Source organism: Mus caroli, unplaced genomic scaffold (assembly GCF_978045245.1).
Source record: "Mus caroli unplaced genomic scaffold, Mus_caroli_1 scaffold_12, whole genome shotgun sequence".
In the NCBI taxonomy this organism is placed as follows: Eukaryota; Metazoa; Chordata; class Mammalia; order Rodentia; family Muridae; genus Mus; species Mus caroli.
In genome coordinates, this window is record NW_028227267.1 from 75,182,497 (window position 1) to 75,195,540 (window position 13,044).

At 41.4% G+C, this 13,044-nt stretch overlaps 1 protein-coding gene across 1 annotated transcript in view; it reads left to right on the top strand.

The window, feature by feature from the left end:
* The window catches only part of Vwa8 (von Willebrand factor A domain containing 8), a 360,138-nt gene that overhangs the window by 93,561 nt on the left and 253,533 nt on the right, over positions 1–13,044 (top strand). The window contains exons 6-9 of the mRNA XM_021181216.3: positions 783–947; positions 1,659–1,708; positions 2,258–2,366; positions 4,213–4,317. Coding sequence (XP_021036875.1) covers positions 783–947; positions 1,659–1,708; positions 2,258–2,366; positions 4,213–4,317 — 429 coding nt within the window. The remainder of the gene's footprint in view (positions 1–782; positions 948–1,658; positions 1,709–2,257; positions 2,367–4,212; positions 4,318–13,044) is intronic.

The window sequence follows — 13,044 nt, forward strand, 5'->3', positions numbered from 1 at the left end:
TTTGCACAGTATATGTGAGAAAATTGATGCTCTGGAGTGAAGTCACAGATAGTTTTGGTAGTTTAGCTAGAGCTTCTATCAGTTGGCTGAGTCACAACCTATTATGTCTCCAGAGCAGCCTGTTGCTCTTCTCTCAGCTTTGCCTTACACTGGACCATGAGCATGTTATGTAACTCCTTTGACCTTGTTTTGCTCATTCATTTAATGCTGTCTATCTGTATTGGCTAATTACATGTGAAATTTGTGGAATGTGGATGTGAAATTCTGAAAAGTTAAATCAGAAAAGTGAGTTTTTAAAAACTGGCGTTAGTCATATGCCTTAATAGAAGTACACCTACAGTATAATTCTCTGTTTAAGGTCTATGGACAGCCTCGACTCCAGTGATAAGTCCGTTCTAGGTCTAGCTTTTTGGTAATATATCGGCCCTCTCCTTTTGTGTTATGGACTAGAGCGTGGCAGTCTGTCTCAGGCTCCTTTGTTCCCAGGTATATGGGCTATCTTTCCCTCCTAACAGCACAGTCTTCATCCTGGGTATGTTGGGCTAGCTTTCCCTCCTACAGCACCGTCTTCAGGCTGTGAGCCTTCCTTGGCAATGGATCCTCATTTGTTTTGCTGTGTTCCTCAACAGCTTGATTTTGAGAGAGTTCTCAGACCCTCCCATAACAGCACTCAGGGTATGACTCTGTCTTGGCAGCTCTTGCCTTTGAAGTCTGTGTCACTGGCTCTGGCAGCTGCAGTCTGCATCACTTCTGCTGTGGTGTTTGATCTCTCACTTTCCTAGGATCACACTAAAGAGGAGCTGGACGCATGGAAGATTGTCCGAGTCAGTGAGAATTTCCGAGTGATTGCCTTGGGCTTGCCAGTGCCCAGGTACTCTGGGAATCCATTAGACCCCCCTCTCCGGTCTCGATTTCAAGCCAGAGATATCTATTTTCTACCCTTTCAGGTAAGTGTGCCAAGGACATAGTGCTAGAAGTGGGGGTTTTTGTTGTTATTGTTGTTTTGTTTTTTTAATCTATACTAAGACATTAAATTCTCTATCAGCGTTAATATTTGGGGTTTTTTTGTTTGGTTGTTTTTTTTGTTTTTTTGTTTTTTTTTGGTTTTTTGTTTGTTTGTTTGTTTTTAGATAGGGTTTCTCTGTATAGCCCTGGCTGTCCTGGAACTCATTCTGTAGACCAGGCTGTCCTGGAACTCAGAAATCCACCTGCCTCTGCCTCCCGAGTGCTGGGATTAAAGGTGTGCACCACCACTGCCCGGCTTTATTTTTGTTTTTATTTTATTCTATGTGTATGCATGTTTTGCCTATATGTATGTCTGTGTGACCCACTCATGTGTTTAGTGCCTGTGGAGGCTAAAAGAAGGCATTTGATCTCTTGGAACTGGAATTATAGACAGTTGTGAGCCACCATGTGGTTGCTAGGAATTGAACTCAGGACCTTTGGAAGAACAGCCAGTGTTCCTAACCGCTGAGCCATCTCTCCAATACCCCTGACTGTTTGTATGTTTAATGGGTACCTTTACCTTTATTAAATAGAATGTATCATGAACTGCTGCAAATTACAGCGTTTCTTAAAAGTTTGGTTTAGTTATAAAGCGTTTGTGTTTCATCTGTTGTATTCATTATTAATTGGTTGCATATGTTTCTGCTATTTAGGACCAACTAAAACTATTGTATTCAGTTGGAGCCAATGTTTCTGCTGAGAAGTAAGTATACTTTATAAATATTGGATGATTAAACATTTAATTTGTTTAAAAATTAAATTTGTTGTTGTTAAGCTAAAAATGTTGCTTAACAGTTTAGTTTGTTGAGTCTTTATAGAGGCTTCACAAAGACACGCACGTTGAAATGAGTCCAAAAGTATGAGTCGGCCTTTGCAGACAGACGAGAGTAAAGCAAGAGCCGAAGGATTTCAGCACAGAGTGGGGACTTGAGAGCGGTGCTTTCTCCTCAGCGTTCAAACCCTTTCAGTACCTACACCTTAGCTTTCAGCTTTAGGAAGGTGGGGATGATGCTCACAAGAGGGATTTAGACCAGGTTGTGCAATCCTCACATGTTGTGCTAGATTAGAGGGAACATCTAGACAGCCGATCAGTTTCTGAATTTTTAATGGGATATTACATGAACCATTGTTCTTTAAGAATTCATAGTACATTTCATGTTTCTTAGATTAATGAAATCCATCTACTTTAGCTGCAATGTACATTTCCCATGTTAAAGTTATTCAAACACAATTTGAACATTGTCCCCTCTAGGATTTCTCAGCTCTTGTCCTTTGCGACAACCCTCTGCTCCCAAGAATCCTCTACACTTGGGCTTCCAGACTTTCCCTTAGATAGTCTGCCAGAGGCAGTTCAAATCCTGGTAAGTATAAAATAATCAAACGTCAGATACATATACTCAAATGTGACAAAGGCAGATTGAAGCTTATCATTGAAGCTTGGCTACTTGAATTGTCATTTTCTTCTATAAAAGGCCTGAGATGGATGTGTGCACTGGAACAAACTGCAGACCCCAGAGGCATGCTTGGTCTCTGGGGAGCTTTCAGGTTTGAAGGGAGAGATAGAAATGCAGCCTTCTGGAGCTTCCAGGGGGGACAGACAGCCTCTGGCTGGTCAAACAATAGCTACACCTTAGGAAAAGAGATGGCTAAGTGGACCCAGCAAGGCAGCTGAGCTTTCCCCCCCTAGCTCCAGGAGTCACTGTTAGTGGCTATTCTAAAGCACACAGGTTTCCAGGTGCTCGCAGCTCTCCCAGCTTGTGAAAAAAGATGGTTCCAGTAGCCTGTATTTGCAAGACTTTTATAAGTCTGGGAAGGGAGAAGAAGCTGGGCCACATGTAGAAAGCATAAGAGCAGACCTGAATACATTTGCAGGGAGCACAGTTATTTTCCCAAAGCATGTGGCGTCCTGTCTGGAATGATGGGAAAGCCTTCAGGGCAGAGGGCACATACAGAATGTTCAGCCACAGATGGGCCTGGAATGTTTGCAGAATGAGAACAAGTTGTATCCTTAGAACTAAGTGTTTGTGGTAGAGACAGGGGTTAGAACCCTACCGTGAGTTATTTTGTTGATGAGTAAGCCTGCTTGGGTTTTATGGTGAGGGAGGAATGGCCCTCCTGAGGTTGTGAAGTAGACGGAGTGTGATGTGATCTTTTTGATGTTAATGGAGATCCTGGTTCACAGCAGTGAATGGAGGAGGCTGCTGAAGTGGGACCCTGTGGAGGACCAGGAAGGCAGCATCTGAAATAAGACTCTTAAGCCTGTTGCTTTCCCCAGTGTTTGCGGGTAGTCAGACAGTTTGCTTTCCTGTCTATTGTTTACATTGTTGTGTACACCCAGCCTACTTCTTGGTTACTAAATTCTATATATCTCTTTTTATTTTTCCTCAGTAATTTTTACTTTGAAAAATTCTCTAAACTGAAAAAAAAAGTTTAAAAATAGCAAAGCAACACTCAGAATCTCTTCAATTAGAAGCCCTGTTGTTAACAAGTTGCCACCCCTGCTTGCACATGTACCCTGCCACCCCCAGTTTTTTATGAGCTACTGGAAGGTAAAGGCAGTGTTTTCTTAAAGAATTGGAGCACCTGTATGTCCAGAACATGGCTCCCACGCTCCATAGCTTGTTAACAGTGATTCAGGAGAAGTATCTAATAGGCAGCCCACACAGGATCTTCTGTTTGCTCTTGGCAGTAAGTAACCTCTGAATGGTGTGAAGAGACTTGAGTGCAGTGCGATTTTGGTGAAGAATTTGAGGCTAATGAACACTTTCTAACTTTGAAGTTATAATTGTGAGGCTTGATAGATGTAGATGAGATTAATTCAGATTAGTATTAAAGGATGGAAATGTGGTGCTTCGAGTGACTAAGCGGGGGAGATGTGTGCTCTTGCAGGTGTGTCCTATCTAGATACTGGAGGGTCCTATGTCAGATAGCTGAAGGCTTTGATTAGAGCTCCTGAACGAGGTCAGAACTAGATAAAGAAGCCTGGGGACCAGGGATACAGAGGAAAGGTGGGAGCGTGTGGCTCGCTCAGGGAGATCACTCAGGACAGAAGAAAAGAAAGCTCTGCTTATTTACATTGCTGCAAGATGCTTTCTTTCTGCTGGGGAAATGCAGCACCTCAAGCATGGCATGTACATTCAGGATGCACCGTCTGTGACCGACAGACCGAGCTGTTGCTGACCTCTGTATATGTCTGCTCCTAAACAGGATGCCTTTCCCATGATGTCAATTGAACATGCAATCCAGTGGGTGTATCCTTACACTGTTTTACTCGGACACGAGGGGAAGATGGCTGTGGAGGGTGTTTTAAAAGTGAGTATCTGCTTTCCCTTCCTCTCTGTCCTCCTCAGTTCACGTTCTGAAAGACCCACAACGTGAGGACTCCCTCACATTCTGACTCAGGAGAGGCGACACCCCAAATCACACAAGAAACAGTCTTGCTGCAACTGCAAGAGGATTTTTATTCGAGAGCGTTCTCGGGCCCATGGTCATACACCACGCAGGGGTAGAGGACCATGGCGCCCCGAGTAGCTGTATAAGGGGGTATTTAAAGGAAGAAACCACAACTCAAGGAAGTGGGGAGGGCGTTGTTGGAAAAATACCAAAGATACCAGTTAAGAGTCACAAGGAAGTGTAAAGTCACAAGAGTCACAGAGAATACCTGGTAATTGTTCTGGTTAACTCTCAGTTTCTAAGAGCCCCTAACAATAGCACATTTGCATGGCAGTTTCCGGTGTTGGTCAGGGTGACTTTCTTTGAATGAACACTCTTTGAACCCAGGAAGCAGGTAGGTGGAGGAAGGAATGTCGCTATCAAGGTATGATTAGCATACCTTGGAGCAATGAGTCACAAAGGTCACATTCCCAAGCCTCATCCTAAAGGCCTAGAATTTTGTTACTTCTTCAGTTCCTTTCCATCTTCCTATTTTTTCCTGTACTCCTCTTAATTTTCCTTACATATCTTTTTTCTTTGTCTTCCTTTTTCTCTTCTTTTGAGAAAGTAGTTGATGCCAATAACAAGAAAGCAATGGTGGGAAGCAAACACTCAGGTGTGGGTGTGGCTGGGAGATTTTTTATATGGGGCAAATAAATGTACAGCTGAGCAAAGGAATGATATGTCCACTGCAGTGGGAGTTATATATCTCATTGCTGAAGAAAGATTATGAACATGGACAGAGGAAGACATGAAAGGACCCTGAGGTTCTGGATTAGCAATGGGGATAAGAACATGACTCATGTTGCTTTTCAGCGCATGCGTATCAGAATTGTTTCTCCTGGCAAGATGTGAACAAGCGTCTTCTTGCCCCACATGGAGCACACAGAGCATAGTAAGGAAGTAATTCCACCCAAGTCTAGTTTGCTACATCAGAGAGTTTCAACCAGGCCACCTTACAGGAGCCAGGAGAGTTTACAGTTGGCTGCACTGTGTACTCAGGGTGCGTCCTGTGGGTCTAGTGCATGGCCTTGTGAATGCGCCTTGTGTGCTGCTGCCTGAGAGATGCTTATACCCTGCCTTGTGATCGTGTTCTCCCTTCCACCAGGAAAGCACAGTGGGCATTCTTGTGGAAGTTTTACGTTGGTAAACACAGCAGCTCTGATTTCAGTATAACAGTGGCCGTGTCATGGCCAGAGGACACATTACCCAATGTGTATGAAAATGTGTGTGTGTGTGTGTGTTTACACATTTTCTAGCTCTGTGGCCTAACAGAGCCTAGAAGCTATGATCACACCAAGTGCCTGAAAGTCTAAATCCCGTGTCTGCTAACAGGATCTAATTCCTGAGAATTAGGGCTGAACTAAAGATTGGGTCAAGAAATAGATGATGAGATCAAGGAGATTTTCAGTAAATGATGTCAGCATATCAAAGCCACAGAAGAATTTATTGACTTGAACATTAAAAGTAAACAGTAGCCGGGCGTGGTGGCGCACGCCTCTAATCCCAGCACTCGGGAGGCAGAGGCAGGCGGATTTCTGAGTTCGAGGCCAGCCTGGTCTACAAAGTGAGTTCCAGGACAGCCAGGGCTACACAGAGAAACCCTGTCTCGAAAAACCAAAAAAAAAAAAAAAAAAAAAAAAAAGTAAACAGTAACTGATGATAATACATTGTATAAAATAGGTATCCATCCTATTAAAAAATTTAAATATGGAGGACAAGCAACTCTCTTTGTTACTGTAAAATGTGTGCCAACAAATATGGGAGAAATTATATAAATTGAAAAATCACTATTAGGCCATTATTAGATTGATGGTTGAGTTAGTAAGGTGTAAAGTGTGTGTGTGTGTGTGTGTGTCTACATGAACTTTCATAACTGGATATTAATGTCATCTCTGAATATCTTCTTGCAAATTACTCAGTTGACTTTAAAATAGGAAAGTGATATTTTTATAGTCACTGTCAACATGACCAGGCAGAACAAACTGACATTACATTGGCATTGTGTGCCTCTCAAGCATTGTGCTGGGAAGAGAGCATTGTTTGTCAGGAATCCTGTGGAGAGTTGAGAATTTGAGTTAGACTGTGAAGAAAAACAGTATAGTCCTGAGTTAAGGGACACTTTGAAGTCCATGAAAGACACCCGAAGAACTGCCCTGGGTTGCAGGCCACTGACGAGTGACAGCAGCTACATGCCATGTGTCTTCCTGCAAAGTCTTTGGTCACACAGGAACAGAGGCACTGTGGTTTGAGAACACATAACATGGTTCTGGGTTGTATAGATTTCTTATTTAGCAGCTTAAGGAGTGATTACATTTGCTAGAGTTCTTATTCTCAGGGAATAATGAACTCTGATGTTTAAGAGTACAGATTATCATATCTTCAGCTTGCTCTCAATTTGTTGATAGGAAAAAAAATGAGTTGATCGTGCGCATGTATGTGGAGTAGGAGGGAGGCCAAAACATGCTGGAATTGTAACAAGGAACTTGGGTGAAGGTGAAATGGAAGGTTTTGTATAATTGTGTCCTTTGATTTTCTTATGTTTGAAATTACTTCAAAATAAAAATTGTAAAAATTTTTAAAATATCTAACATTTAAAAATTTAAGAACAAATTTGTAATGTAAAAAGAAGTTTAAATTTACAATGTATTTATAGCCTAGAATGTATTTTTACAATTATGTAGAGTTTATACAGTTTTGAAATGGTTTTTAATATCTTCCCTGGTGTAGTTTTACTATTAAATTTATGTTTTTATTTTTGTCCTCAATTGCTAATTCTTGGGGCTTGCTTTTCTTTTAAAATATTTATGGCATCCTTTTTTTATTGTATAGTTACCAATGCCGAGTTCCAAAAGGCTAAAAATACCTTGTGATGTTTTGTTAGTGTATATTTATGTGTTGATATTCAGTAGAAAATTATTGGCTTACTAATTAGCTCCCTCTTGGAGGGACAGTTTGTTTTTCTTTCACATCTGGCTAAAGATATAGATTTCTCTGTAGTAGTTAGAACGTAAATACTGTCTAGGACCTCCATTATCTGAAGGCCAGGATTTGACAGCCTTAAGTATTCTTCAGGGTCTTGTTTAGGCAACCATATTTGATTTCATGGTTGCAGCAACCAGGTCATGACTTTGAAGTTATCATGTAGCAATAGGCGTCCTGGTTCTTACAGTCTTTCCTCCCCCTCTTCCATGATGATCTCTGAGCCTTAGACGTATACGTTGCATTGTAGATGTACTGACGGGCTGAGCAGGTACCATAAAGTCATTTATTCTCTTCTTTTTGTCCAGGCTTGGATATCTTATAGCTTCTATCTGTTGCAAAAGGAATCTTTGATAAAGGGCAAGAACTACACTCATCTGTTTGTTACTAGTATTTAGAATATAGTTAGAAATTATATTGGTTTAGGAAAACAGCAATAACAAGTTATTCTACTGTGACTTCTCCAGCCATGGGTAGTTGGCTAAGTTTATAGTACCAAGTATGAATTTTCACTTACTGCGTGGGCATTTAAGTTCAAATTGACAGCTAATAGTCACCCCCACAACAAAAGTGCCACTACATTGTACCACTGGGGATACCTTGCTGGAACAGTTCTATGGTCCATAGGCTTTAGAGCTGGATAGGGTAGTTGATTCTTCTCCCTTGGTAGCTTGCATAGTTAGCACTTTCAGATATTATGAATGCTAGTTCTCAGGGAAAAGGCTTCAGGGTGAATTCCAGACCAATTTCTCCCAGTCTTGTATTTGAAGTATGTGGTGTTTCCATACTAGAGCCTTACTTTTAAGTTCTGGAAGGCCCCAAGGACAATGGCAACAGCCTATATTGTTTGGGACCCTCTGGGACCTCCCTGACCAACAACTGAAAGGAAGTTTCCTATGTTTGGGGGGTTTGTTAGTCTACAGCTGCTGGGGAGCATTATAACTCTATGTGGCCTAATTCCACTTAAGCCCCACTCCCACATACGTATGTAAGTATTATATACATGTTTTTAAGTAAGTTTATAAAAATGTTTTCATGTGGCTTTTTCATACATCCTCAGTGGTCTTTATCCCCCTTCCACCTCTGTGCTGCTGTCCTTCCTTGCCCTCTCATAGATTCTTTCTCTCTCCATTTCTCTTATGCACTGTGTCCTGCTACCGTTCTTGATGGTTTGAGTGATGATGCTCCCCATAGGTCCATGTGCTCCTTAGTGGAACTGTGTGGTGAGGATTAGGAGGTGGGGCGTTGTTGGAGGAGGTGTTTCATTGGGTTTCGAAGAGTCAAGGCATTCCCAGTCAGCTCTCTGCCTCCTGCTTGTGGCTCCAGCTGTCTGCTGCCATATCTTTGCTCTCTTATCATAGACTCTCACACTTTGGGAGTGCCAGCCTCAAAGGAACCCTTCTTTGTGTAAGTGCCTTGCTACGATGTTTTGTCATAGCAATGGAAACTTAAGACACCATGTTTCTAGATGTCCTTCTCCCTGCCTCCATTTCTACTTTCCTGGTTTCTGTGACTACTTCAGGAGTTGGATTTCTCAAGAATGCTGTTTCTCTTAGCTTTGCTCTTCTTTTGGTCTTCATGATAAAGGAAGCAGAAATCGGGTTATTGGTTCATATTACAAACAGAAATCTTCTAACTTTGATAGTAGGTGTTGGAATTACTTTGTTAAGAGAAGAAAAAGTGTGACTGTGTTTGTCACCTTAATTATCTCACCTGAAGGTTGAATCACAGCCGTAGCTCGCCTGACCTAAGGAGCTGTTGCTCACAGTGATGTTCTTTACACACGAGGACTGAATGTCCTGTTTTAGCAGTGGAGCAGACTGCACACTGCTGTAGCTCTTTATCTGTTTTAGGGCACTCTGATGTATTTGCCACCTTAAATTTCTCTCTCTCATTTTTTCAAGGCATATCTTAAGCTAATGCTTATGTCTGAACAATATCCTCAAATAGTTTTGATAGAAAGTGTGAAAATTAGTGAACTTCATTAAATTCAGAAAGGATTATAATAAAGGACTGGGCATATCTGTTCTAACAGAACAAATCAAGAAGGGATTTATATTCCTTCATAGATATCATAAAAATTAATGAGTAGTTGCATTTGAATTTTAATGTAATCATTTAATTAGACTGGATTTTAAAGAAAAACCTATTACCCACTGAAAATGCAGCCAGCTAAAACTCAGAGGACTTCTCCTGTTTCTAAACCAGCTATAGAAGTGGCTGGAACGCCTTCAGTCCCCAGATGGTGCTTGTCACGTGATGCTCCTGTTCTTAAAACATCTCTGTAGCCATGGAATCACGTCTAGCTTTAGTTAAGACTCTGAAAGAAAATCCTTTCATTCTCATCTTGCCATGCTTTGAGAATGGTATGCTTGCTGGCAGTTTAGTAACAGACGCATCCAAGCTTCTTAGAACGTGTCTTGGCTCTCAGCCCCACTTAAGGAGGGCTCCGTCATAACAATGACTAAATTAGTATGTTCCCTGGGAGATTCAGGAAGGCTGTGCCACTCTTGTTCATTGATGATATAGTCTGAACCACCTCTCTCTCTTTGTGAAACTTGGAAAGATCTTGCATTTAGTGTTTTTGTCTAGTTCAACAAACATTAATTGAGCATTCATTATTTGGCAAATAATTGTCTCCATAGTGAATTCTAGAGATGCAGAAGCAGATGCTATCTGATCACTCCTCTTGGAGACCATACCGTCTGCGTAGGGCAGCAGACACTCTAATAACATTTTATATGGTGATTTTCTAACACTGTGGCTTAAAAAAGGAATGGCTCTGGTAAAAGCAATGGTTCGGTGAAAGCAGGCATGCAGGAGGCACAGGTGGGATGAGAGACATTAACTGGTAACAATTAGCATGAGGGGAGACCGAGCACAAGTGAGAGGTCAAGAGAAATGAAGCCCACTCGGACAAGTGAGCTGCGATGCTGCCAGTTAATGGAGGAGGGGACACAGCTCCTCATGGGGCTCTCTCTGACTTAGCGCTTTCTAGCAGCTTTTAAACTCTAGTTCTATTTCTAGAGCTATTTTAATATTAAAGATAACTCCTTGGTGCTGGTGCAGACACTAAGTCCAGGTGGGGCCTGATCAGGGGGGTCTTGGCAGGAGATTTCCAGGCAGCAAATGCAGTTTGCTGTTTTGGGATCCCATGTCTGTCTCTACTGGGCTTTGGGACCCCTTGCCCATGTCAGCACAGTGTTCGAGGAATAAAAAGGATAAATGCTTAGGAATCATTAGTGTGTAAGTGTTAGTTGAATTCATGGGGAATTATTTAATAGGTTCTGGGAGCAAGAAGAAAAGGAAAAAAAAAAAGAAAAACTGGATATTAAATTCTGGAAACAACCACATTTAAGGGTTAAGATGAGAACTCTGGAGTATTGGGGAGAAAGCTAAGGAAAATCAGCCATGGGACTGTTACATTAACCCGGTTGAGAGATTGTGGGGGCTTTGGCCATGAGGTTGGTAAGAGGTAAATGCATTTAGGTGGTTTGGAGGTAAAGCCAATATGACTTCCCAAAGACCTGAATACAGGGCTCAGTCAAGGAATCAAGGATAACTATAAGCTTTTCAGATTGTGGGATTTTATTGATGAAGTTGAGGATGGAAAGGCTGTAGAAAAATCAAGATCCCATGTTTGAGCATATTTGATGTGCTTGTTAGATATCCACATGGAGAGTCAAAGGGGCTATGGCAGGCACAGGTCAGCATTTCATAGATTCACCAGAAAAAAAAACAGGAGTTATGAAAATTGATGATTTCTAAAATTATTTATCTGGATATGATAGAATTTTTTTTTAAATAAGGAAATATACCTAAGTCCTCCTGGAAACATGAAACAAGCATCCTGTTCCATGACGGTTTTGGTATCCAATCAACTGTGAGCACATTATGTTCTCACATTAACAGATGTAAGCGCTGTGTCTCATCAGTCTGGGATTAGTAAATGTTTCGATGTTTTTCTCTCTCTGCTCCTCACAAAAACATAGCCTGTGTTCTATTGCATAGGTTTGACACATTAATAATAAACTCAGAGTTACCAATAATAACTCGGTGTCAAATTAGGAAAAGGAATCAAAGTGCTTCTCCTTGGTGTCATTAAATTGAGAGCAAGCCCAGGTTTGGATTCTCAGCTTCTCTTGTACCCACATCTTCCATTGTCCCTTTCTGTCTGTTGTATGAGTCGGAATCTCTGCCTGCTTAAATGCTGTCTTGTGAATCTGTCCCTGTCTCTGTGTGTGCCCATGTGTGTCTTCAACAAAGGACTTTCCTCTCCCACTTATTAAACAGTACAGACAGCATCACATCAGGGGAGGATTGGAGGCTATTTTACAGAGATCTTGAACTGTTTTATAAGGGATGAAGTCATTGATTCCATCTGACCCCAGCTCACCCAGGTGACAGTTTTCAAACATCATTGTTAATAGACGTACTAACTTATAGCATTTGTGATGGATATGCACTTGATAAAGCCACTTTCACCTATTTTCTGTTCCTACCAGATGGTTATCATAACACATATACCAACACATGTATTACCTTAGGCTGGGGGTGTGGAAAAGTTCATAATTTATGATTATGGCAAAGCATTAGCTTAAGTTGTAGAAGTTAATCACATAGGAAATTCAAAGCAAGTAAGGTTGTTCTATTAAAGATAAAACAGGCCGAGTACACAGTGAGATAGCAGTCACAAATGATCAAGGTATGTTATTTATACTTGGCTGGGAGGTTCTTCTAAAGTACCAGTTTCTTGGAATGTAAGAGATGCCTTTACTGTAATGCATACCACATTCTTTCAGTTGGTAACTTTTGTTAAATGGTTCTCTCCTGATGTTTCCTAGAGTGACCTTGGAAAACATTAAGGAGAGCTTTCAGAGTACACTGAGAAGGAAGAGGTGGTAAAAGATAGGGAGAAAATGAGCTTATGAACTTTGGTGGTAGTTTGTGGATTTACCAAGAGCAATGTTAGTAAGTGGGAATGTAAGCCTAAACCAGATGGGTAGTATGGGTAGACGAGCACTGAGGAAACAGGGAGCTGGACCTGGATGTGCTGCTGGTAAAATGTGTGTGGTACTGAGCAGAAGGAAGCAAAGGATGCTGGGGGTCTATGATGACGTAAATTCGAGAAGTCTCCGTCTATTGTAACAAGACAGATAAACATCTTTATAGGAACACAGGCCAAAGTTCACAAGTACATAGTCTGTAGGCCTTGGGTAATGGGGGCATTTCTAGAACATCACTGCACCTTGCTTTGAGTGATGTAAACGTTGTTTTACCAGAGATAGGATGATGATTCTAGTAACTTTTCGTCACTTACAGTAGAACTCCTTTTTTCATTGAAGGAGCAGGAAAAGAAGATTATGATGAAAAAATTGATGAGTTTTCAAACAGGATTATTTTATTTTAGGTACATGAGTATTTTGCTTCCATATCTGATTGTGTACTGCATGGCAGGAGCCTGTGGAGGCCAGGAAAGGGAACTGAGTTAGAGGGTTGCTAGCGGCCGTGTGGGTACTGGGAACTGAACCTGATCCTCTCTGAGAACAGTCAGTGGTTAGTTTTCTCTCCCGCTCCCAAGCATGGGTGATTTTGAGGGTGAAGGGGAAAATTACATTTGCACTT